The 25,681-nt window shown below is 50.4% G+C and overlaps 1 protein-coding gene across 7 annotated transcripts in view; it reads left to right on the forward strand.

The window, feature by feature from the left end:
* Positions 1 to 25,681, forward strand: part of ADCYAP1R1 (ADCYAP receptor type I) — a 55,581-nt gene that overhangs the window by 14,471 nt on the left and 15,429 nt on the right. For all 7 annotated transcript variants that reach the window (XM_057504636.1, XM_057504640.1, XM_057504637.1 and 4 more), the window contains 9 exons: positions 9,904 to 10,011; positions 12,890 to 12,931; positions 15,346 to 15,455; positions 16,070 to 16,167; positions 16,596 to 16,728; positions 17,655 to 17,808; positions 18,231 to 18,291; positions 18,878 to 18,947; positions 24,378 to 24,469. In XM_057504636.1, the coding sequence (XP_057360619.1) occupies positions 9,904 to 10,011; positions 12,890 to 12,931; positions 15,346 to 15,455; positions 16,070 to 16,167; positions 16,596 to 16,728; positions 17,655 to 17,808; positions 18,231 to 18,291; positions 18,878 to 18,947; positions 24,378 to 24,469 (868 nt within the window). The remainder of the gene's footprint in view (positions 1 to 9,903; positions 10,012 to 12,889; positions 12,932 to 15,345; positions 15,456 to 16,069; positions 16,168 to 16,595; positions 16,729 to 17,654; positions 17,809 to 18,230; positions 18,292 to 18,877; positions 18,948 to 24,377; positions 24,470 to 25,681) is intronic.

Genomic DNA, 25,681 nt, shown 5'->3' on the forward strand with positions numbered 1-25,681 from the left:
ACTTTGGTCAGTTATAGTTTATATTTTTGAAGGCATCACAGGTGATTCTGATGAGAAGCTAGGCTGAGAACCCCTGAGCTAGGCCCTAGGGATGAGCAGGCACTTGACTGAAGGAAAGAGCTGACGGATGGATGAATGGGGAGAACATTCTAGGCTGAGGGAACCGCAGCAGCAAGGGGCAGGGGGTGAGGGAGTAACTGCCTGTATCTGGAGCCCTGAACTGGAGTGGGTGGGGTGGGCATGAGAGAGGGCAGGCCAGGGGCCCCAGCAGCAGCCTCTGTGTGTGCCATGCCTCTTCTATTAAGATGATGGGGTAGTACGGATCACGTCAATAGCCAGTCCTCACGTAGACTTGCCATGTGCCAGGCACTGCGCTAGTGCTGTTTCTCCCTTCGCAGCAACCCAGCAGGTCTGTCATTACCCTATTTTATATATGAGGAGACTGAGGCACAGGGAGGTTCTATGCCTTGCTTATAGGCTATGTAGTGAGAGGCAGAGGAGGAACTTGTATTTCAGGCAGCCTGGGCCTAAATCACTGGGATACACTGCCTCAGAGAATGATGTGAAACACTCTGAGCCCCGGCCCCCTGTCACCAGCCTTCTGACCTTGACACCTTCACTCTCTTCTGCAAAACTGAGGGAAAGCAGTATCTACCACACAGGATTATTATGTTAAAGGACAACTGTGGGAAGTGCGAAGGGTGGTGTGTGGCATTTGCTAAGTACTCAGCAAGGGCACTGTAGTATTTAGAGCTACATCTTATAGTGTTGAGTGCCTCTAAGGTTTCATGTCTCCTGCTATATCCAGATTCTTCTGGGGAAGTGTGGAGATCTCTCTAGAAAACTGGTCAGTGCTGTTTGGAACAATCTGAAAGGGCTTTCTGGAAGAGCAGAGGAAGAGCTGGGGAGCGGATCCGGACTTCAGAGGGTAGATGGAGAAGCATGAGAAGGCAGGGTAGAAAGCTCCAGGTGGCATGTGCCCCAAGTAAAGGTGCGCAGCAGACAGTGAGTGTGGTGGGCAGGAACTGCAGAGCTCGCACTTAAATACCAGGAACCCACCTCTAAATCTCTGCACATGCAGTGACGCAGTATAGCTCATTTAAACCTCTCCAACCTATGGGTTTGGTAGAGGTTTCCTTTCACTTCACAGATAAGGCAGGCTCCCGGAGGTTAGGTTGCTAGCCCGTTTCCTAGGAAGTCCCGCAGCCAGGACGCGTGCAGCCTGGATGTGCATCTGATGGTTCCAGAGCTCTTGCCCTTAACCACCCACACTGTGGCTCAGAGGACCCTCCACCTGAACCTGGCCCTGTGTTGTAGTGAAGGTTATAATAGAGCAGAGGAGGTTGCAAGGAGGCTGGAGAGAGGAGTTGGGAGAGAGGGACCCTAAATGTGCACCCAGAGGTCAGCACTTTTCTTGGCTATGAAAAGGCCAAAGGGTGTTTGTGTTTCCGAGGGTCAGGGCACCTTGAGGTCTCAGCCTCTAGAGACCTGCTTGGCCCCGTCCCCCAGGCCCCAGCTCCAGTGTGGTGGAAGGAGAGGGGGCAGGGCGGTGGAAGGCCCAGGAGCGTCCAGCTTGGCTCCCTTTAGGCCTGTGGTCTGCAGAAGCTTTTCTTTGCAAGCTGAAGTTGGAGAAGCCCCTCCTCAAGGGGGTTTCAGGGCCTCCGGACACCTTTCCAGCTGAAGTTCTGGGAGAGTGTTGACCTGTTGTCAGCTGCCAGGAGAGGGTTTGCTAGGGCCTTACTTTTCCCAGTGTGCTTCACACAAGCCTCAGGCTGGGTCCCTGGGGCATCCTTGTCATTGCAGCTGAGCTGGACGTCTTGGCTTCAGATTAAACATGCTTGTGAAATATAGGCAGCAATCCATCTCATTGCTCTGTGCAGAGCATCAGCACTCCAGGGACCATTTAAAGATGTTGATGTCCAGGCCCTCCTCAAATCATCGTGATTAGCTTTTGGGCATGGGGCTAGGGTGCTTGCTGAGGGTGTGTTTAAACCCTCTAAATGATTCTAAAGTCTATCCAAGTTTGAGAACCACTGGTGTGGCCAGAGGGTCACATCACCAGGGTACTCATGCCATCTTGGGCCATAGAGTGGCCTCCTCGGGCACAAGGAAATCATTCCTAGCCACGAGTCAAACTGAGTGTAACAGAGAATTGGCAGTTGTGCATTATGTTATCACTCTGTGCTTGGGTGAGTTAAGAGAGGCCAGCCCTCCCACTATACCCCTTCTGTCCTGAAGCACACACACCGTGCACACCAGGCCAGAGGTCAGCCAGTGCTCCTGAAATGAACTTGAAAATGAAAAAGAAAATCTTGTCAGCTTGTTCTAGTGACTGAGTGTGAACTCACAGCTTATCTATCTATCTATCTATCTATCTATCTATCTATCTATCTATCTATCTATCTATCTATCTATCTATCTATCTATCCATCTATCTATCTATCTATGTATCTATCTATATTTGTGTATTTCAATATATTTTGTTTATCTCCCCATAATCTTAAATCCAATAAAGTGAGTGCATTGGAATGATCTGATAGAGGTGAGGTGTGTCCCTGGCACTGTGTTTGGGGGCTGCAGGGACTCCCAGGAGGGTACCTGTATCCCCTCAAATCCTTGCACTTCACTTGTCTTGGGACCTTCACCTCAAAGAGAACATGGGATGGCAATGCATATAGTGGCCTTCAGAGCAGAAGCCAAGTGACAGAGGCATGCTCAGGGAGGCCCTGCAGCTCAGTAGACAGCTGAAGGGTGCAACAAACACCAGGAAGGCGATGGAGAGTGAAAGCAAGCTTTCTGACTGGGTGGTTTTGTCTGTGACATCCTTGACATGTTTTAAAGATGATTATTGGGACCATTATTGAAGAGATACATTTAACGGTTTTATCCCTTATTCCAAACCCCAAATGCTAAGTGGGACTTGAGACAACACCTAGTTCGGCTCTGTCTTGGGATGCATGGTGAGGCTGAGGCCAGAGGTGGCAGTCACTGGCCGTGTCACACTGAGGGCTGGAGCCAGCTCTGGGACAGAGCCCAGGTCTGTTGTTCCAGCCAGGGGTGCCTTTTGTGCTGTCATGCTCTTGTGCCCAGAGAGAGGAAGGAAGGACTCCTGTGCGTGGGAACTGGCATCTTGGCGCCCTGTGCAGGGTATGGGTACTGCCCCCCCTGGGCTGGCTGTTTTGTTCTCTCTGCACAGCCTAGGCAGCCTGCCTGTGCAGGGGAAGTACAGCCAGCACCTCCTCTTTGCAGGGCTTCAGGCTTCATCGGCCTGGAGGCCTTCACTGCATTGGGGCAGGGCCGGTCTGGTGTGGTCCTCCTTGGGGTTCCCTGTACTCTGGAGAAAGTGAAACAGGGAGGCCAGCAACAGCCTTGGCTAGGGCAGGAGGGGAGGAGGTTTGGAGGGAAGGTGAGAAAGCCTGCTTATTGCTATTCTGACCCAGCCTCTGAGGACTGGACGGGGTGCAAAGTGCCCTGCCCCAGCCCCACCTCCAGACTCCCCAGAGGGGGAGAGGCACTGCGGGCCTGGGCCCAGGCTCGCCCCCCGGGGAGCAGCATCAGCCTCCTGCCTGTTCCCCCCCAGCTGTTTTGAGATGGAGCAGACATCAGCGTGGGCAGGCATGGGGTCTGCAGGGACCCCAACTCTGAGGAACTCACTCCCTGGATCTGATGAAGGGTTTTCCTTCTGTCCAAACCAATTTTCCTTTAGTCGTGTAGTTCTCAGACTCGAGCCTGCATCAGAACCTCCTGGAAGCCCTGTTAAAACACAGTTTCTGACTCAGTGGGTCTGGGTGGGACCTGAGCATCTGCATCTCTGGCAGGTCCCCAGTGGTGCTCCTGGTCTGGTGTCCCTGGTCTGCCAGCCTCTGACTTCCAGAGGGGCCGGTGGCACCTTTCATCTCCCCTGCTCCCAGCACTGAGCTTGCAGCTGGTCCTCATTTTATGGATCAGAATCATTGGCTGTCAATTTCTGTAAATGGAATCATTTTTTCACCCTTGAATTGTATGCTAAAATGAGGGGCTTGTTCTAATAATGTTCCAAGCAGCCGCAGGCGCTTCTCAAAGGCACGACTGTGCCTTTGTCTGAGTTCCTCTGGTGCCCTGGGTCTCGTGGGCTTTGAGCACTGTGTGAAACTGGACAAAATCATCACCATGACAACCTGAGAGGAGCTCCTTGTTTTGTTCCCATCGAGGCATATGGCTCTTGTGTTCTTTCTCCATTCAACCTGCCCAAGTGGACTTTTTCCCTCCCGCTGTGACAAGGCACTGCCGCCCTTGACCACTTCCAGTACAGTGTCTTAGCGGAGCAACCCCAGTGTGTGCACAGCATTCTCCCACCGAGCAGCAAGGCCCCTCCGCACCACCCCCTGCCCCCCAAGCCTCTGACCAAGGTCCTGGAGGCTTTCAGGGGAACACACTGAGCTTAGTGTAGCTCTGGGGTGCATGGGGAGAAGTGAATAAGGGAGGCTTGGGGGTGTCACAGTGGAGAGTTCTGCCAGGGAATAGGACCGGTTCTGTTTTTTGACCTCCTCTGCAGGGGGGAGAAGAGGAGGGGAACTTTCTCAGACTCTCCACAGTGTTTGGTGCTGCACATGACCATCTTCTGGAGGCACACTTTCCTGGCTGTTGTGTCCCTAACCTCTCCTGGTTTTCCTGTGTTCCTGGCCACCCCTCCTCTTGGCCAGCTCCCTGCCTGAATGTGGCCAAGCTTTCTTCTGCTGGGGCCAGGCTTTTGTCTTGTCTCTTTTCTTCAGAAACCTCTGCTTTCTCACTAGACATGGCATCTAAGTCCATGGCCCCACGTAGCATCCATGTGGACCACCCCCCATTCTGACTCCCCCCAGGGACTCCAGACTCCTACCTAACTGTCTTCTTGCAATCCAGCTCCACTTGGCGCTTGCTACCATCTCAAACTGAACCTACTCCAAACTAAACCCTGGAGTTCCAGCTTGCCTGATTCCCTCCATTTGCTTCTCATCCAGTCCTCACACTGTTGCGAATGGCTCATCCACCTCTCCAAGCACGCATGCCAGAAAGCCAGGTGCTGTCCTTGGTAACCCCTCTCCCCTTGGCTGCATTCGTCAGGCAGCCTGCACCATGCTGCAGTGACAAACGAGCCTTACAATCTCAGGGACTTGGCACAGCACCATTTACTGCCTGCATGTGTCGCAGGTCAGTGTGGTCAGCAGAGGCGGAAGGTGGAATTCCACTCTTTACTGTCATTCAGAGACCAGGCTCCTTTCATCCTGGAGCACTGTCACCCACCACATGTGACCCCCAGGGACACTGTAGAGAGGGGAGAGAGAGAAAGGGTGTGGAGCCTATGAGGAATGTTTTTAAGACCAGTTCCTCACTTCCAGCCACTTACCATTGGTGAGAATGCAGTCACGTGAGGTGGATGGGCACCAATAGTCCCTAGCACATGCGCCAGCTGTGCCCAGCCGGTGTGTCACCAAGCCCTGGTGCCTCCAGACTCTCCTACCCAGAACTGCTTTCCACGTTGCCTGCCGTGGCTCCAAATCGAGCCCCTCACCCTGCCATGGACTGCTGCTGTGTCTTAACAGACATGTCCCCCCCACAACTGCTTTTATGCTCTTGAAATGTCTTACCTTCCCACATACCTGAATCAAATCATGTGACTCTTTGTCTCAAAACCCATCTGTGGGAGGCAGAATACTGCCTCCCACCAAAGGTGTCCACATCCTAATCCCTAAAGCCTGTGAATGTGTTACCTTACTTGGCAGGTGTAATTCAGGTAAAGATCTTGAGATGGGGACCTTAGCTGATGTACCTACAATTTAATTCAGTTCTGACGCTCTCTGGAATTAGCACAGCTCCTACAGGTTAAGGGCTCAGTCTCACAAGACTGCCCCCCTCCTTCAGACCCCCATCACATGTTGTGAGTCCCCAGGTTACCCACGCTTCTGTCTGACTTGCTACAAATTGAGGATTCCCATGACCTCCTTCCTCAGGTTCAATGATTTGCTATAGTGGCCCACAGAACCCAGGGAAACACGTTTACCTGTTTACTATAAAGGATATTGTAAAGGATATAAATGAACAGCCAGATGAAGAGGTACATAGGGTGAGGTCTAGAAAGATCCTGAATGCAGGAGCTTCTGTCCTGGTGGAGTTTGGGGTGTGTGCCGCCCTCTGAGCATGTGGATGTGTCCAGTAACCCAGGCATGCTCCCAAACTCTAATCCCATGGTTAGTTCCCCTGGAAATCAGCCCCAACTTGCAAGAGTCACCCCACAAACTCGGCTGTGGTTGAAAGACACTTCTGATCAACAAAAGATGCTCCCCTTGCCCTTGTCACTCAGGAAGCTTCCAGGGTTTAGGAGCTGTGTGCCAGGATCCTGGGATGAAGACCACATAGCTGAGTCTCATCACATCACAGTGTCACGGTCCCTGAAGCCCAGACCTTGTGAGTGGGCCCTGGAGTTAGGGCTGCTAAGTTTAGGCTTCCCACCAGTCCTGATGCTGCAGACCCTTAGTCTCTGGAGGGCACGCAGGCTGGGAACCTACGGAGGGACCAGGAGGGCTTCAAGAATGTGGCAGGCCATGGGGGTGGGGGTGGGGGCCCTGGCAGATGCCTCTTGGGAGATGTTGTCCTGGTAGTGGGGCCCCGGAAGGCAGCCCCAGCATCCTTAGCCATCTTCCTGGGCACCAGCAGGTCTGAGTGAATCTCTGTTCCAGGTTTGCGCTCTGGTCACTCTGAGTTGGGAGCACCCTCAGACACACCCATCTTTGCTGTATATACAGGGAAACTGAGTCCTGGCGGAAAGAGGAGAGGCTTATCAGTGTTTTGCCGCCAGCCTTGGCGGAAGCCCACCAAACTCAAGTCTTGTGGCTGTTGGGCAGGTGCCCCTTGAGGGGACACCCTGCCTGTCCTTCTCCTCTCTCTGCCCTCAAATGCAAACTTCTCAACTTTATTTTCTGCATCCCTAGAGCCCTGGTCCTGAAGGACCCAGGCACATGGTAGGTGTTCAGTAAATAGTTAAGAGGATGAATTCTCTGCCTTGCCTCTGTGCGTCTGGCCCCCATCCTGGGAGACCCCATCTCCCCTTGTGACATTGTACCCGAGCCCTGCATCCCTCCCTGCCGCCCGCCTTTGTGACTATGCCCCCTCCATGTAAAGTGCCTGGGGACCTCAGGAGCGTCTCCTGGCAGCACGCTGTCTGTGCTAGGGCCTAATGTTCCACATTAAGGGAACATCTGTTGGCTGGGGCTCCCAGGGCATGGGCCATACACAGCCAAGCTCCCTGGCTGTGCAGCGGTCAGCACCGGCCATGGCAGCTAAAGATTTCCTGCTGGGTCCCTTTCATGGACATGATGTCATAACAGTCATGTGCTGGCTGGACATCCTGTGGGGCCACAATGGACAGACAGAATCATGGACAACAGATCTGTTGCATGAGACCTGGGACCCAGCTCTCCTGGGACCCACCCCAGTGTCCTCGCTGTCTTGGTTTGTTGTCCTCAGCGCTTTCTGTGGTGTGTCTGGCTCCCAAACTTGGTCATTCCAGGAGCAGGACACTATAGGCTGATGTGATGGGGTGTGAATTCCAAAATAACCTGTACTGAATTCTGAGAGATGGGGTTCTCTGCCCCTGGAAGCTCTGGGTGCCTTCTGGACAGCACTCGGAAGTCAGTCAAGGACCCTGACTGGAGGCTGTGAGCTCATGAGGCCGCCCCAGGCCCTGTCCCCTGTCTGGAGCCTGCCCGGGTTTCCTCTGTGGTCTGTCAGCTTCTCACCTTGCAGGGTTCTGTTTCACCTCCCTGCCTGGGCCTCTCCCTGGGGAATGATTCTTGGGGACACCTAATTGCAATAATGGAAATGGATAGTGATAACAATAGCGAACACCCAGTGAGTGGGCTGGGTGTTCTGAGAGCTGTACATGCATGAATTCTAATCCTCAGCAGCCCTGTGAGGTGGGGCCCTCGCGGTCACCTGCCGGCGGTCCCTCACCTGGCAGAGAAGCCCTCCCCAGCCCTTCCTCATAGACCCCTCAGCAGGATGTGGGGCCCGCTGCTGAAACTCTGTGCTCTGCTGTCGGACCCTCCACGCTGCTGCCTCCTGCTCCGCCTCAGCCCCTCCGTCGCGGTTGCATGGCTGCGTGTGCTTCCTCTGGGCCATGATAAATGCAGGGCTCCCTGGGGTTCCCTCCTCCGTGCACTTCTCACTTCACATCCTTTTCCTGGGCAAACCCATCGGTGGCCTTACCCGTTCCCCAGGTGCTGGAGTGAAAAGTAAGGGCCAGGCCTTCAGGATCAGTTAAGGAATGGAGGTGATAGGTCCCCCGAGGGTGTCCTGGTAGTGATGGACTGTGACCTGGCCAGGGCTTCCTTCAGAAAAGATCATGGTCACAGCTGTGTGGGGCTGAGGCAGAAGGCCACTGGGGGGCTGTGACCATGGTCCCAGTGTAAGGCAGTGGGCCCTTGGTGAGGTGGGGAGGGAGTGGAGAGGAGGGCATGGATTCCACAAACACTTTGCAGTGAAACCAGCAGGACTTGGTGGCCGATGGGGCATGGAGTGTGACGGAAAAGGAGACAGAGCAGGGGACACCATGTGTGTAGTTGGGGCTGAGACAGGAACTTGGGTTTTAGTAGGAGATGCTGAGCTGAGCCTTGGACACACTGCGTTCGGATTGTCTTTGGCTTTTCAAGGCGGGGTTATCCAGTGGGCAGCCAGCCGTGGGAGGCAGTCCTCAGGGAGCGCAGGAGGTGGCACTGGGAGCTGTCTGTGGGTCCTTCTGTCCTTCAGGCCATGAGCCGGTTAATCTTGTCCAAGGGGAGTGGGGCCGGGAGCCATAATGGGGCAGCTGCCAGCACCTGCCTTCAGTCTGGGTAGGCAGGGCATGGTCCAGTTAGTAGGGGGAAGAGAAGAGGTTGTTGGTGGCCCAGGCGAGAGGCATGAAGGGCAGTGGAGGCAGCAACAGGGGTGGGGTGTAGAGAATGCCAGGGAGAGGCTGGCAGGGGCTGGAAGGAGAGAGAGTACATGGGCCCAGGGGTAGCAGGGTCCACTGAGCCCCCAAATCCGAGAAGCTGGCCATCGTGCCTGCCATCTTTCTCTAGCTCAGAGCAGCTCATATCAAATGGGACACCACGTGTCCATGGTTCCTAAGTACTGGTCAGTGTGCCCCTGCTCCCTTCCCAGCCCTCGACATTTGCTTGATCTGAGCCAGCGTCCCTGTGGTGGCCTCTGCAGTGGCAGCTGTCTGCCTCTGTCTCTCCATACTCTGAGTCCTTTCATGATTCTGGGCCTTGGCCATACGGGCCTCTGCCTGGCTGGCTTTCCTTTCTTCCCATATATCCAATTTGTGCCCCTTCCTTAGGTCTCAGCTCCACCCCATCTCTGGCTCCAGGCCTGCCCTGGAAGGCAGCTGGGGCCCTGGAGCAGCACCCTCAGGCCAGCCAGTTCCTGGGGAGGTCGAGCTGAAGCTGGACCCCATAGTGCTGGTGAAGGCTGGGAGGCCATTGAGGAGCCAGTGCGGGGTGGTAGGGGTGCCACAGAGACCCCCGCATGTCTTGTTCTTAGTGATTCTGCCCAGGCCTGGTGTTGGGCCTGCTTTTCCCTTCCCCACAATCCCGCCAGGCCTGCAGGGCTATATAGGTGTGTTCCGGTAAACTCAGATGAGAGCTCCTTCCCTACCTCAGGAGCTCCTGAAACTTCTCAGCTCCTCTTTTTGAGGGATCTCTCGCAGGGACAGGGGTGAGCCTGCCTCAGGCAGTGAGCCTCCCCTTCCCTCCCCTACACTGCTCACTCCCCAGCATGGGCCTGGCTCACCACTGCCTGTGCTCACATACATGTGTGGCACACATGCACACATCTGCATGTGTGTATGGCGTGTATGTGTGAGTGTGGGGGTGCAGGATGCCCCTCACATGGTTCTTTTCCACACAGGCTGCCCAGGGATGTGGGACAACATCACATGTTGGAAGCCTGCCCACGTGGGTGAGATGGTCCTTGTCAGCTGCCCTGAACTCTTCCGAATCTTCAACCCAGACCAGGGTGAGTTGTGCCAGAGGCCTTGTCAGGTCTAGCCTGCTCCCCATCCTCAGGCCCTAGGCCTTCCTGGAAGATAAGCAGCAAGGCCATGGGCTCTGTGCAAGCAGGTGGTCCCTGCCTAAGGTCACATGCTGGTGAGAGGGTGGAACCACAGACCCCTGTGCATGCTGGGATGCAGAAGCACCCCTCAGTCGTGGCTCCCTGGTCCACATGGAGAAGTTCATTGTGTGTGGAGCAAGGCTGTGTGCTCAGACATGGCTTGAACACTTACCCAGCTGGAGACCTTGAGCAAGGCTGTTTGCTCCTGTGTCCACCCCCTGAGCCCAACTGTGTTCCCTAGTCTGTGAAAAGGAATGTGGTGTGGTGACTGGGGAACCAAGTGGAGTGACGTATGTGGAGATCATGTAGCCCAGACTTGGCCCATTTTAATAGTCAGTAGTGTTAGCTGATGTTATTGTCATTATCATTCAGACAGAGATGCTGAGAGGCCCAGAGAGGCACACACAGACATATGCACGTGACAAGGTGCCCTCGGGCAGCTGCGCATAAGACACTTGCCTGCATCTGCACTTACACACTGCTGACTGCTGAGCCCTGGGTTGGGGCCTGGTTTCAAGGAGGATGGGCGGTGGGGGCTCCTGAGGGGATTAGAGGGGTCTGAGTCATGTGTGGCCGTGGACCTGGCCCTCATCTTCCTCCTTCACCTACCCAAGGCTTAGGCTAATGTCCTTCTAGAAGTGGGGAGTTTCTGAGCTCCGCTCCACTGTGGAGTCCTGCCCGCTGTCCTTCCATACTGTCTGTGAAAGGCAAAGGAAAGTTCTCTTTTACACCTGAACTCCACCCGCCTAGAGGGGACGGTGCTTGCGGAGGTGGCAGAGGGAGATGGTGGCAGTATGTTGGGGTACCAGGCCCCTGTCTCTGGTTCCCATCCCAAGAGCAGAGAAGGCAGGGTTTGGCTACAATGCACCCCACTTTACCTGTCCACACTGCCCCTTCTGGGGCCTGTCAGCACACCTCTCATCTCCATACCTCCTGCCAGCCCAGAAGGAAGGTAGCAGTTAAACCCTCCCACCCTGATAGCTTGGGGCCTGGGTGTGATCCAGCACAGGTCCGGAAGTGAACTTTGAAAGAGGAGGCATACGAGGGCGGTGCTGAAGGTACTGTGTGGACAGCGGGATGTCAGGCAGGGGGGCAGCCCCATGAGTCAGCCTCAGCTCTAATTCATTCCTATAGAAACCAATGCAATCACTTCCTCCATTCATGGCCTTCTGTCATTCATTTATTTAGAACATCTACTCTGGATCAAGTACCATGGGAAGACTGCTTCTTTTCACCAACAAAAAAGGCAAAATGAATCAGCAGTAAAATAAGATTTTCTTAAGATAAACTTTCCTTATCCTTCACTCTGGCAACTGCACAATGAATGTGTTATTTACACCTCATTCTTAATGGTTCATTAAGGCAGGGCCTTTTAGCAAATCTATTCACAAAGCTGGATTATTGAGACTTGCCTTAAATACTTAGAAGGTTGAGAATGGCATTTGTCATTTTATTCCTGGGTTCCCAGAGCTGGATCTTGAGGTCATTGTAGTCATGTTTTGTAGGCTATTGGAGATGTGGGGGCACTGAGCGATCTCCTGCTCTCAGATCCCTCTGCTCATTTCTCTTTAACTGTCTTGTTCTGGAGGAAGAGGTAGAAGTCTCCAGTTTGTAGTCCATACCTAGCTTGTGGTCCTTGTGCCCCTGGGCCCCTAGCAGAGCTGCTGTCCAGAATTTGGGAGTGGGGGTGGGGAGAGAGGGAGGAAATCACCAGCAGGTCCTAGTGAGAGCAAACCCTGCCTCCAGCCCCTTTGCTCACCTCTGTGTTCTCTCTTTCTCTGTTTCAGTCTGGGAGACAGAAACCATCGGTAAGAGGAACCTTGGAGGGGACAAACTGCTGATCATCTGTCCATCCGTCCATCCAGAGGGAGCCCAGCTCTGATTGCTGGGAACGGGTGGGGGTGGAATGAGAGGCTTCTCTCTGCACCCTGACCCTCAGCCTTCATGGAGGTGGGGGGACACAGGAAGATGGGAAGTCACAGCCCTTGGCCTCAGGGTGCTCATGGGCTTGTTTGAGAGGATGAGACCCATGGAGGGGTTAGAAAGCAAGCCCAACCGTGTGCAGAGGTGCATGCATGGGCACACATGCAGGCCTGACTGGTGTGAGCCCACACAGGTACTGACATCAGTGGCTGCAAAGTTGGAATGGACAAAAGACACAATGCAGCATGCAGGCAGAATAATGAGATTGGAGAGGCTTCCTGGAAGAGGTGGCATGTCAGCTGGGAAGTGGGAGTTCACTGCTAGCTGGGGATTTGGCATAAGAAAAGGGTGGAGGTGGGAATAAGTCAGGAGAGAAAGAGAAGACAGGTCTGAGGAAGACGTCTTTAGAATACTGGGTTCCCTTCCGTGAAAACTGTTTGGGGGTTGAGATGGAGGGTCAAGTTCCAAAGAAGAAAACCGAGCCCAGGATGCACGTTGCTATTCCTCATCCTTCTCTTAAAAAGGCCCAATCATTCTTTTCCATTCCTCTCCCTCTCTGGAAGCCCTCCATCCTGTTGACAATGTTCCATTTGTACTTCCTGTGGTCCAGGAGGCAGAACTGAGTCACGGGCCATCATTAACATCTAGAAATACAAAGTAAATGACATTGGTGCCAGGAGGTGCAGCATGTTGGAAAGGTGTGTGATGCTGTGTCCCAGGCAGCCTCTTGGCTGACACCCATCCCCTGTCTTCCAGACCAGGGGCAGTCTTGACCTTCCAGGGTGAGAGTAAATGGGGGCTAGCTCTGGCAAGCTGATGGCCCAGTGTTCTGACTCATACCCATGTCTGTGTTTTGCAGGAGAGTTTGAGTTCACCGACAGTAACTCCTTGGATCTCTCAGGTAAGGCGACCAGGTGGGGTAGACCATGGGCTCTCCTGGAGGGAGAGCATCTGCTGACATGTGAGCCTGGGGACCCTTCTTCCAGGCTGAGCTGTGCCTCTCTGTGGCTGTGTGATCTTTGGCCAGTCGCTTTTCTTCTCTGAGAAAGCTGTGGATTTCCTCCCTAGAAACTTGCACTCAAGTGCTCAGACGAAACATTGTATATACAATCTCAGGGGAGCGCACATCTCTTGACGCCTCATCATGGACTCCAGTAAAAAGCCCCTGGATAGACGGTCCCTGATAGTTTGGAACTCCCACAGGTAGAAGAGTAGTTCTCAAACTCTGTGATCACAGTCTTCTAGTGAGCTTGTTAAAACTCAGATTCCTGAGACCCACCTGAGAGTCTCTGATTTAATAGGCCTGGTGGGGCCTGAGAATGTGCATTTCTAGCCAGTCTCCCAGGTGACGCTGATGGGCTGGTCTGGGGAGGGCACCTGCTCTGAGAACCACCATCCTGAGGTTCTGTGCTCCTATGAAGTTGCTGGGGCAGGACAGCCTAGCGAAGTAGGTGCAGTCACTGCAGGGTTTTGACGATCTGGAGAGTACTCCATCTTCCAGAGATTTCTATCAGAACAATAGAGTGGTGAATTCATGGAATAGTTCTGAACAAAAAGATTTATACGTTACTGAGCCCACACTGTGTTATAAAAAGAAAGAGAATGAAGGAAAATAAAAGAAAGGAAATGGCTTCTACCTCTAAGACACTTAAAAAAATTCCTTTAAAAGCAGCTTCCCTTTCCTCTTCCTACCACCCTGATGTGGGCAAAGCAGACAGGAGAGAGGCCCAGGGAGGGGAAGACTTCGCCAAAGGCATCATTCCCAGGAGTGCAGACTTGGTGAAAGAAGCAATCAGAGGGACTTGGAAAGAGGTTTCCAGTAGCAGCCTGGGACGGATTTGCTAGAAGAAGGAATAGTTTGGCATCAAACGTGGGACAGAAGTGACTCCTGCTCTCCCTGGGCCTGCCAGGCGTCCTGCTTTTCCTGTGTTGTAGGACTCAGAACCCCAGAAGCCCTGGAGACCAGTCTCTGGTTCTGGGCAGAGCTCTTTTATGGCAGGGTCAGCCACCTTCTGCTGCTTCTCAAAGTCCTGCTTCCCAGGAAGCGTGTTTTTACTCTCTCAGCCAAAAAGAACTGGCCTTAGATCTTTCAGCTCAACCAGCAAGGACACAGGGTTGGAAAAGCAGAGAGGTCCCCTGTATTTGCCTCTGCCTCGCCTCCTTCCTGAGCTCTCCAGAGGTGCCCTTGGCCACGGGGTGGGGGGGGCGGATTCTTCCTAAAACACGGATGCTGGACCCTCTTTTCTGCAATTGCCTCTTGTGTACAGTTGCCTGGGTCCCGAATCCCGTGAAAGGAAGAACCATCCCCATGTGTCCTAATGTACCAGGTGAGCTCCCAGGAAGCCAGTTTGGGAGCAGGGGTCAGTGGGGGGCCTCTCAGGTGCTGGGCTGGAGGCAGAGGGGCTGCTTGCCTTCTCCCTTCCCCTGGACATCTGTGGTCCACACTTATAAACCACCAGGAGAGGTGGTCCAAGTGATCATTAAAGGCTGAAAGGCCCCAGGCAGAGTGAGAGTCTGGACTCGACTCTCCAGCCAGCAAGACTCCTGCCCACTCTGGTGTCCTACAAAATGGCCTTCAGAGTTGTTAAAAAGAACATTAAAGTACATTAGTGACAGGAAACCAGATCTCTGAACCTGGAAAGGCAAATATTTTTTTAAAACCTAAATAAATATATCAATAAAATCTGGTGCTAGGTTAAGGGCGGTCTGGTCCTTGTAGATTAAGCAAGCTGTGTGTCCAGTTGGTAAGGAATACTGAGCTGCTGGAAGGCCCAGCCCTCCCAGGGAAAACATCACCTGGAGCTGTTTCAGCAGGTGTGATGGGAGCTCCTTCTCCACAGTCACCTGTGAATCCTGACCGGAATCTCCTGGGGGAGGTGGGGAAGGTTGGGCCTGGAATCTGCGTTTGTAGTTCTAGGCCATCCTGCTCACTGAAGTTTGACAAGTGATGACCCAGGGCCTAGGGGAGGGGCTCAGTCGTGTCCTTGGTGAGGTTCTGCCAGTTCCAGAGGCGAGGGAGGAGGGATTCAGCCTGGCTTGGTCTCCTCACCCGTGTTAGGAGATCAGCTGCTGCTTGTCCCCAGTCCCTTACCCATGCCCTTTGTGTAAAGGCTATGCCTCAGGTCATCAGCAATCAGCTCTTTTCTCTAATTGCCTTCTCCCCAGGGGACGATTGCGTGCACCTTCAGTCACCAGTGCTTCCCAGATGGGCATATGAATTTCCAGGAATTCCCACTTAGGAAGTAATTTTTGAGTAAGAATACCAGGGCCCTTTTAAATCACTTTTGTGCCTCACCGAGTTTTGTTCTGCTGCAGACATGAGGGTGGTGAGCCGGAACTGCACGGAGGATGGATGGTCAGAGCCGTTCCCTCATTACTTTGATGCTTGTGGGTTTGATGAGTATGAATCTGAGACCGGGGACCAGGTGAGTGTCTGCCTCACACCTGGAGGTGGTAGGGTGGGGCTGAGGAGGCAGGTGGAAGGGAGTTCCCACCAGGGGCCTTGATTCCTGATGGGACCACAGGAAGCTCAGGTCCTAGGCAGCACATGAGCACCTGCTATATATCCAAGCCAGATGCAGGGAGGGCAAGACTTCCGTTCATGTATTCTGGGTTGAGAAGCAGCTGGTCTGCTCCTTGAGCTCCTGCAGCTCTGCCACAGGTCACCCTCCTCCCTGGCTATTCTTCCGTCAAGGGAAGGGTTAATGCTGGGCTCAGCAGGGGGCCTCCGGTCCTCCTCCAGCTAAGGCTGGTGCCTGTTCTGATTGGTCAGGCTGCTGCATGCAGCAAGCACGCATGGAGCATCTGCAAAGTGTAGACACTGTGCAGAGGGAAGTAAGCGGCTCAGCGGGGGATGGGAATCCGGGGGGGATCAGGTGGTGGAGGCCCTGATGATGGAGTAGCAGAGGTGAGATCAGCAAGGGAAGACGAAAGGAAGGGGGAGCTGAGCGGCGGGCCTGGCTTGGGAGACTGGGCACAGCGCCGAGGTGGGCTGCAGCAGGCCCCAAGGGGAGCTCTGCATGTCCTGTGCCTGCTCCAGGATTATTACTACCTGTCAGTGAAGGCCCTGTACACCGTTGGCTACAGCACGTCCCTCGTCACCCTCACCACTGCCATGGTTATCCTGTGTCGCTTCCGGTGAGACCCCAGCTCAGAGCCCTTGCTCCGCCCCTCCCACCCCACTCCTTTCCCTGGACGCCAGCCGTGGGGCTCCCTTGGGAGGCATTTGCACCACCCTAAGGATGACAGATGGGAAACTTGACCTCAGAGAGGGCAACTGACTTGTCCAGGGCCACTCAGCTGGGTGGACCCGGGGCAGGGATGCGTAGTCCTCACTGTTGTCTTCCGGGTCTAGATGTAGAGAAGTCACAGGAGGGAGAAGTCTGGCCCCTTGGAGTCGTGAGGCCAGGCAACAGGGGCTTAGAAGTGAGGAGGACATAAAGAGATGGTCGAGGTGGGGACCCCGCTGAGACAGAGCAGTGGAGCTGGCCCAGAGCAGACCCCGGAGGGGAGACTGGGTGCTGTGGGTTCTGTGCCAAACGCCCCTTCCTCCCGGCACGGTGTAGGAAGCTGCATTGCACCCGCAACTTCATCCACATGAACCTGTTCGTGTCGTTCATGCTGAGGGCCATCTCCGTCTTCATCAAAGACTGGATCCTCTATGCGGAGCAGGACAGCAACCACTGCTTCATCTCCACCGTGAGTGAGCTGAGCCAGTCAGGAAGGCTCCTACACGTCCAAGACTCCCTTCCCTGCGACACCCAGCCACCTGGTGTTTCCTGCAGGTTAAGGCACTGTACTCAGCAAACAGTGGTATCCAGGAATGGCCACTAGGTCCCCAGTAGCCAGTGAGACCCTTGCGTGTCATTGCCACCTGACCTGCAGCCTGTGTGTGTACTCGGCAGAGTAGTTGAGGAAGGTAGGGTGGAAACGCCAAGTCCCACTTGATTGAGGAAGATATCAGGTTCAGGTTAGGTAGAGGGCTCGCCTGACCCCTGGTCATTTAATTAGCACATGAGGGAGTCAGGAGGTTGATTGGCTGGGATTCTCCCTGGAGCACCACCGGGGCAGGTCTCATACGTTTGGAGGTAAGTAGGGAAGACAGGCTTTGATGGGCTAGAGTGAAAGAACAGCCCAGAGTGCAGGGCCTTGACATGGGAGGGTCCACTTGGAAGGGTGTGGTCTCTCTGAGATTTCTGGGGGACCAGAAGTATCCCTCTCACCTGTATGATGTCTAAAGCCTTCATTTTACCAAGGAGCCTCCTGCATGTTCCTCCTTACCCACCTCCCCTGTGAGAACTGGGGAAGGGGCAGGAAAGTGGGGGAGAAAGAGTCTGGAGATGGTAGGGTTTCTGTGCCCTTGACCCCATCGTTTTCTGACATGTGCAGAGTTGCCTCCTTGGGAAGCTTCTAACCAGACTCATAAGAAGCTGCAACTCTTAGCTCTTCAAGTCCAGGAATGTTGAGTCTTTCAGATCCCTGGGATGTTTTAAACCCAAGCATGCCAGAGTTGAAGGGCTCTGAAATTGCACCTGGTCCAGCTGGGTTGGATTTTCTGGGCTTGGTGGGACCAGCAGGGGTGGGAGGGGCTCATGCCTCCCCAGCCTTTGCTGCTTTTCCTGCAGGTGGAATGCAAGGCCGTGATGGTTTTCTTCCATTACTGCGTTGTGTCCAACTACTTCTGGCTGTTCATTGAGGGCCTGTACCTCTTCACCCTGTTGGTGGAGACCTTCTTCCCTGAGAGGAGATACTTCTACTGGTACACCATCATTGGCTGGGGTAGGTCACTGGCTGTGGCCCGGACAGGCTGAGACTCATGGCCCGGCTATGTCCTTGGTCTCACCGTCGGAATGTCTGGCAGAGGAGGCAGGCGCTGCCCTGCCCACAGCGGACGGCACACTCTGGGTCCTTGGATGCTTTCATGCGCTTCCTGCCCATAGAGGCCACCGACCTGGGAGGTGTTATGCTCAGTGGTCCTTCTGAGAGAGATGGCTCAGTGTCTGGTGGAGACATGGACCGCTAGGAGACCTGGGTGTGAGGGACAGTTAGGGTCCCCAGGCCTCCGTGTCTGAGAGGGAGATGCCCCAGGGTCAGAACCCCACATGTGAGGGGAAACTGGCCTTCAGGAGTCCCCAGTCTGAGGGGACCCTGGGCCTGCTGGTTTTCCTGTTATCATGGGGCCCCTTTTCTTGCTATTCCAGGGACCCCCACTGTGTGTGTGTCAGTGTGGGCTGTGCTGAGGCTCTACCTCGATGACACAGGGTGAGTATGCCCTTGAGGGCTCCGGTAGGTTCTTACAGATGGCGTCTTGGTGGCTGCCCTGACTTCACGTTAATGGTCCCAGACAACAGCCAACACAGGCCTGGACTACACCCTGACTTCACCCTGGTGGACCCAGGGTTTTCCTTTCCAGTATACATGCCATTTATTCCTTGGTTTTGCTTAAAATGACAGAGGCCACATTTCAGCACAGAGAATGTGCAAGGTTTCAGAGCCCCACTGTGTTTCTGGGCCCCGCTCTGAGTGTCTGTTTTCCTCTTAGGGAGGGGAGGGAGAATGTTGAGGGTGAGGGGGCATCTCCCAGAGCCCTAGGTGTGGAGGAGAGCATGGCTCCCGCCCAGGAGCCCTTTGGTGATCCTGACTGTTGGGCTCCAATCCCTGCATTGGCAGGGAAGCAGAGGGAGGGATCAAGGCACTTGAAGAACTGGGGCTGGGCTGAGGTCTGCAGCCCGCCTGAGAGCCTTCCTTCCAGCCAGCCCCTCTTCAGAGCTGCAGGGGAGGAAGAGCCATTCACAGAGCTGACCAGGCCCCAGCCCTGAGCTTAATCTTTCTTCTCTTTATCTTTCAGCTGCTGGGATATGAATGACAGCACGGCTCTGTGGTGGGTGATCAAAGGCCCTGTGGTTGGCTCTATCATGGTGAGTGTTCTTTTGGCAAGGAGGGGGGATGAGTCCGGGCCTGAGCATAAAAGAGGAGAGGAGGAAGATAAGGAGGTCCCATAAGCAAACCTGCTTTTTCATGGCTGTATTATGTTCTGTAAGCTTGGCACAAAAACCACTTAGCTATTCCATTAGTGTTGAACATTTTTATTATCCCATTTTACTCATGGAAGATGCTGCTAGGAAGAGTTCTGTGCATAATTTTGAGCATGTGTGAATATTTCTTTAGGATTAATCCCTAGAAGTGGAGTTGCTGGGTCAAAAGTATTTCCCCTTATCACTGTCTATACTTCTAATATCAATCATTTGAATTTTTGCACAGTCTTATGGCAGATAATGGTAGCTCATTGTTTTAATGTGCATTTCTCCATATTGCTAATTGAAGCAGAGCATTTTTAAAAAAAAATTTTATTTTGGTATCATTAACCTACAATTACATGAAGGACATTATGTTTACTAGGCTCCCCCCTTCACCAAGTCCCCCCCACATCCCTGTTCACAGTCACTGTCCATCAACATAGTAAGATGCTGTAAAATCACTACTTGTCTTCTCTGTGTTGCACAGCCCTCCCTGTGCCCCCCCACACTATACATGCTAATCATAATGCCCCCTTTCTTTTTTTCCCACCCTTATCCCTCCCTTCCCACCCGTCCTCCCCAGTCCCTTTCCCTTTGGTAACTATTAGTCCATTCTTGGGTTCTGTGCTTCTGCTGCTGTTTTGTTCCTTCAGTTTTCTTTTGTTCTTATACTCCACACATGAGTGAAATCATTTGGTACTTGTCTTTCTCTGCCTGGCTTATTTCACTGAGCATAATACCCTCTAGCTCCATCCATGTTGTTGTGAATGGTAGGATTTGTTTTTTTCTTATGGCTGAGTAATATTCCATTGTGTATATGTACCACATCTTCTTTATCCATTCATCTACTGATGGACATTTAGGTTGCTTCCATATCTTGGCTATTGTAAATAGTGCAGCGATAAACATAGGGGTGCATCTGTCTTTTTCAAGCTGGAGTGCTGCATTCTTGGGGTAAATTCCTAGAAGTGAAATTCCTGGGTCAAATGGTATTTCTATTTTGAGCATTTTGAGGAACCTCCATACTGCTTTCCACAATGGTTGAACTAATTTACATTCCCACCAGCAGTGTAGGAGGGTTCCCCTTTCTCCACAACCTCGCCAACATTTGTTGTTGTTTGTCTTTTGGATGGTAGCGATCCTTACTGGTGTGAGATGATATCTCATTGTGGTTTTAATTTGCATTTCTCTGATGACAAGCGATGTGGAGCATCTTTTCATGTGTCTGACGGCCATCTGAATTTCTTCTTTGGAGAACTGTCTATTCATCTCCTCTGCCCATTTTTTAATTGGGTTATTTGCTTTTTGTTTGTTGAGGTGTGTGAGCTCTTTATATATTTTGGATGTCAACCCTTTATCGGATCTGTCATTTTCGAATATATTCTCCCATACTGTAGGATACCTTTTTGTTCTATTGATGGTGTCCTTTGCTGTACAGAAGCTTTTAGCTTGATATAGTCCCATTTGTTCATTTTTGCATTTGTTTCCCTTGCCCGGGGGGATATGTTCAAGAAGAGGTCACTCATGTTTATGTCTAAGAGATTTTTGCCTATGTTTTTTTCTAAGAGTTTTATGGTTTCATGACTTACATTCAAGTCTTTGATCCATTTCGAATTTACTTTTGTGTATGGGGTTAGACAGTGATCCAGTTTCATTCTCTTACATGTAGCTATCCAGTTTTGCCAGCACCATCTGTTGAAGAGACTGTCATTTCCCCATTGTATGTCCATGGCCCCTTTATCGAATATTAGTTGACCATGTATGTTTGGGTTAATGTTTGGAGTCTCTATTCTGTTCCATTGGTCTGTGGCTCTGTTCTTGTGCCAGTACCAAATTGTCTTGATTACTGTGGCTTTGTAGTAGAGCTTGAAGTTGGGGAGTGAGATCCCCCCCACTTTATTCTTCTTTCTCAGGATTGCTTTGGCTATTTGGGGTCTTTGGTGTTTCCATATGAATTTTTGAACTATTTGTTCCAGTTCATTGAAGAATGTTGTTGGTAATTTGATAGGGATTGCATCAAATCTTTATATTGCTTTGGGTAGGATGGCCATTTTGACGATATTAATTCTTCCTAGCCAGGAGCATGGGATAAGTTTCCATTTGTTAGTGACTTCTTTAATTTCTCTTAAGAGCGTCTTATAGTTTTCAGGGTATAGGTCTTTCACTTCCTTGGTTAGGTTTATGAAGCAGAGCATTTTTTGAAACATTTATTGATGATTTGTTTTTATTACAGTTAATAACCTATTTATTTCTTTTGCTCATTTTGCTCAGTTCTCTTTCTTACTGTTTGAAAGATACTAAGACTTCATCTGTCATATGTGTTGTAAGTGTTCTAAGAATGCATAATTTTATACGGTCAAACCATCAAGCTTTCTCTTCACGAATTCTGAGCCTTATTTCTTGTTTATGGTCTTTCCCAACCTAAGATGTAAAAATATTCTTAATTCTTTTGTAACATTTTATGGATTGGATTATACATGTGTATCTTTAATATAGCTGAAATTTTATTTCTTTGTCTGATAGGAAATGATATCTAATCTTATCTAGCTGTTTTTCAATGGATAGATTTTCCACCTTTTCCATTCTTTTATTGACTAGACCATCCTTTCTCCATTATGTTGAAATGCCACTTCATCATAAACACTCAATGTACTCTGCTTGTGTTTAGTTCCAGACTTTCTATTCTATGTTACTAATGGTACTATTCTGTGTTACTAATAATACCTCACCTGCCGGTTACTGTAACCTGGTAGCATACTTTTTCTAAAACTTTTTCTTTTTACTCCTTAAAATTTTCTTGCACATGTACTTTTCAAATACTGCTTTCAAGCTGAAAAAAGAAATCTGGTTGAGATTTTTATAGGAATTGCATTGCGTTTAGAAGCTAATTTGGAGGAGAAGTGATTTATCTTAAAATATTGGGTCTCCCACTCCAAGAACATGGCCTGATTCTCCATTATTCTCATGGAGTCATTTTGTACAGTTTCTTAGTTGTCTTGTTAAATTTACCTTGAAGGTATTTTCCAGTTTGTGTTTGTATTGTGTCTCAGAATCATTCTTTCATTATATTTTCTAGTGGATTATTGTTGGTGGGTGGGGGTGTTGTGTGTTTTTATGTATTTTTTTCTTTTTCTTGGCTAGTTCCTAAACTCTCTTATTAATTCTTACCCCTTTTCAGTTGGTTCTTGTGGATTTTCTAGGTAGAAAATTATTACATACTTTTTACTTTTCCTTTCCAGTATTCATACCATTTATTCCTTGGTTTTGCTTACAATGAATGACATGTACTCTAGTTTTGGGCAGTTATCCATCACTGAATTAGGAAAGAGACTATTCCTAGATTGTTTAAGTGCGTATTTTTTAAAAATCAGGAATAGGTGTCAAATTTTACCAAATATGTTTCAGAGAGAATTATTGAAGCGATCATTCCCTTGGTGATGGATGTTTATAATATTCTAATTTGTCTTCATTATGAGCAATGATACACTGGATATATTTGTGCATATCTGAATATATGTGATTATGTCTTCAGAATAAATCTCTAGGAGTGGAATTTCTGGGACAAATGGTGTGTACATTTAACATTTTCAGAGATACTAAAATGTGCACCATGAGCAGAGAAAAAGAGTGCTCATTTCTCATGTCTCTGTTGATGTTCTGAATGCTGAATTACTCACCCATCTTATGGGGAATAATGTTAGCTTATTGTTTTTATCTGTTAATGTCCAAATATGAGATTTTTTTTTTTTGCCTTCCTGGTATGAAAACTTTATGGCCATGGTCTGTTTGATCTGTTTGATCTGTTTGTTCTTTAAATACACTGCTAAATTCTCTTTGTTAATATTTTATTGACAGTTTTTGCACTGCCCTTTGTCAGTTCTCTGATTTTGTGTGTGTGTGTGTGTGTGTGTGTGTGTGTGTGTGTGTGTGTGTGTATGTGTGTCTGTATGTGTGTATTTGTGAGTGTGCTTTCTGTCCTTGTCTGGATTTCTGTCCTTGTCTGCCTATGAGGTTGTGTTAACCTCATAAGTAATTTGGGGGGTTTTCTCTTTATTTGCTTTTAAATGATGAGTTAGTATGTAAATTATACCTTCTTTAAAGGAATTATGAAACTGGGCTGTAAAATGATCTGGGCCTATTGCCTTTTAATTGCGTATGCATCTGATTACTTTTTAGTTTCTCCTGAGGTCATTGCTCTGCTCGGATTTTCTACATTTTCTCGATGTGAATTTGTGAATTTGTGTTTTCCCATTTTGTTTGATTTTCTCTTATGATGTACAATAGTCTATACATCTGTTGTCTTCTTTCTCATCCTTAAATTTGCTCAGTTGCATTTTCTTCTTTTGGATTGACTTAACAGTTAGCAGTATTTACTGTGCTAAATTCAGGGACTGATCAGACACTGGGCCTGTAATGCAAAGAACACTGACAGAACTCTGTCCTCATACAACATGCTTTATCATTCTTATTGATCTGTGCGATAACAAATTAACAAAACAAAACCAAAAAATAAAATATATTTTCATTGATTAAGTCTACTTTATTTTAACTAACTCTTTATAATGAATTTTTATCTTTATTAATTTCCTCCTTGTATAAGCTAAATTTGTGGCATTCTTTCCCTAGCTTTTGATTTAAAATGCTTAATTATTTTATTTTCAGTATTTATTATCTTTTAGTAAGTTAGTATTGGCTGTACATGTTTTTCTCTGAGGGGTGCTTCGGCTGCATCTGGGAGGTTTTGCTGTGTAGTCCTCTCATTATTCCTTATTTCTACTTATTTGCTCCCCTGCCCTCCCCTTCTCACCATACACAAAGCTTCCCACTTGTTTAGAGAGCCTTTGTCCCTGGTCTTTATCTAAAGGCAAATTCTGTAATTGTTATTCTCAGGCAGTCCTTTAATTGATAATGTTGTTCATTCTCATTCCCATGTTCAGTGACTCTGAACTTGGAGTTTCTCCAGAGGACAGCTCTCACTTCTGCCAAAGCTTCTTTATCTGTTTGGCATTGGAGTTTTTCCATCACCCTGACCTTACTTTGCTCCTCTTCCAGAATTTCCTCATTTTCTGGCTCATGATAATCATTCCTATTTCTCAGTACTCCTATGGAATTATTTTTCTTCTGTCTCTTCTGTCATCTCAATGATATTGTGGGCGGCTGGGAAAATAAACAGGTGTTAACATGCTGCTATCTTGGATTATATGTCTAGATGGGGTCTTGGCTGGGTAGAGGAGGGCCCTGCTGAGGGACTAACAGCCTGTGCAGAGGCAGGGGAATAGAAGGCCTTTTCCCAGAGTGATCATTTCCACCCGCTTTGTCTCTGCTCCTCAGGTTAACTTTGTGCTCTTCATCGGTATCATTGTCATCCTTGTGCAGAAACTCCAGTCTCCAGACATGGGAGGCAATGAGTCCAGCATCTACTTGTGAGTACCATTGTGTGAATGCTATAGGCACTTCTGACAGCCATGGGGGCCCTGTTCTCAAGTCATAGGAGGAGAAGGCTAGGGCTGTGCTGACAGGGTAACCTACCATGGGCATTTGCAAGAAATTGCAAGATTTCTTTCTGATTAAAGTATCTTTAAAATACAGTTGCCCATATGTCTTTTAGCCAGCCCAGGTGCTCCTAATCTGCAAGGAATTACATGCAAGGGAAAAGAGAAAGAGGAAGGAAAGGATGGATCCTATGTCACATTAGGAAAATTAAGATGGAAAACACCAGATTCCCTAGAGTAGTTACGTTCTCAGTTGTTTAGAAGTCAGATTTCCTTTGTGGAAGCTGGCTGTGTGGGAGGCTCATGAGTGTCACTGGACACACTGGTGCCTTGTCCCAGTGTGTGCTAGTCACTCAGCACCATGTGTAAGGCAGGTGGACATCCCCACAGGTCTGGGCATTGGAAGGGAGGGCCTTTCTCTTCTCCACCTTCCCTTGGGGCAGCTCTGCTTCTGGGTCTGATCCTCCTACAACTCTCTCTTCCTGAGCAGAGGAACCTCTGCTATGTTTGGAATCGATGGGGTTCCCCGGCAATCTCTGACCATTGAGTGAAGGGTTTTCTCCACTTCCACGGCCATTTGGTTTGTTTCCTGCAGTGTTTTTCAGTCACCCTGCTTGTCCCTGGCTTGTTGTGTCCCATCCCTCACCCATCCCTCGACCCATTCTGAATCAAACCATGCACCTTCCATCTCACCCTTCTTGTCTTGTGATCAGGAGTATGACCAGCTGGGTATGTAGGGGGGTGCACACTTCTGATGCTGGGGAGGAAGGTTGTCCTCTGTGGTTGGCTAGAGGGACCAGATGCGCACAGAGGCCAGACTGCATGGTGAGGTCAGGGGCAGGAGGTGCGTGGGCACCCCCACCGACCTTGCTGGCAGATGGGGTGCAGCACACAGGGTAGGGCACCACCGAGCCTGGCTGGTGGAAAACAGCTGCCACCCCCAGAAGAAGAAGGGCTGGGAAGTGACCTGTTTGGGTGGGAGAAGTAGAGAGAGCCAAGGGAATGACCGCCCTCCACCATTCCCCTCTGCCTCTGGATTTAGACCACCCGGGTCCCGGCACCCAGAGAGCCTGGTGGGACATGTAACCAGCTACTAAATATAGCTCCCATTTTACAGCTGCAGGAACTAGTTATCAGGGAAGT

Source organism: Manis pentadactyla, chromosome 7 (genome assembly GCF_030020395.1).
Source record: "Manis pentadactyla isolate mManPen7 chromosome 7, mManPen7.hap1, whole genome shotgun sequence".
Classification (NCBI taxonomy): domain Eukaryota; kingdom Metazoa; phylum Chordata; class Mammalia; order Pholidota; family Manidae; genus Manis; species Manis pentadactyla.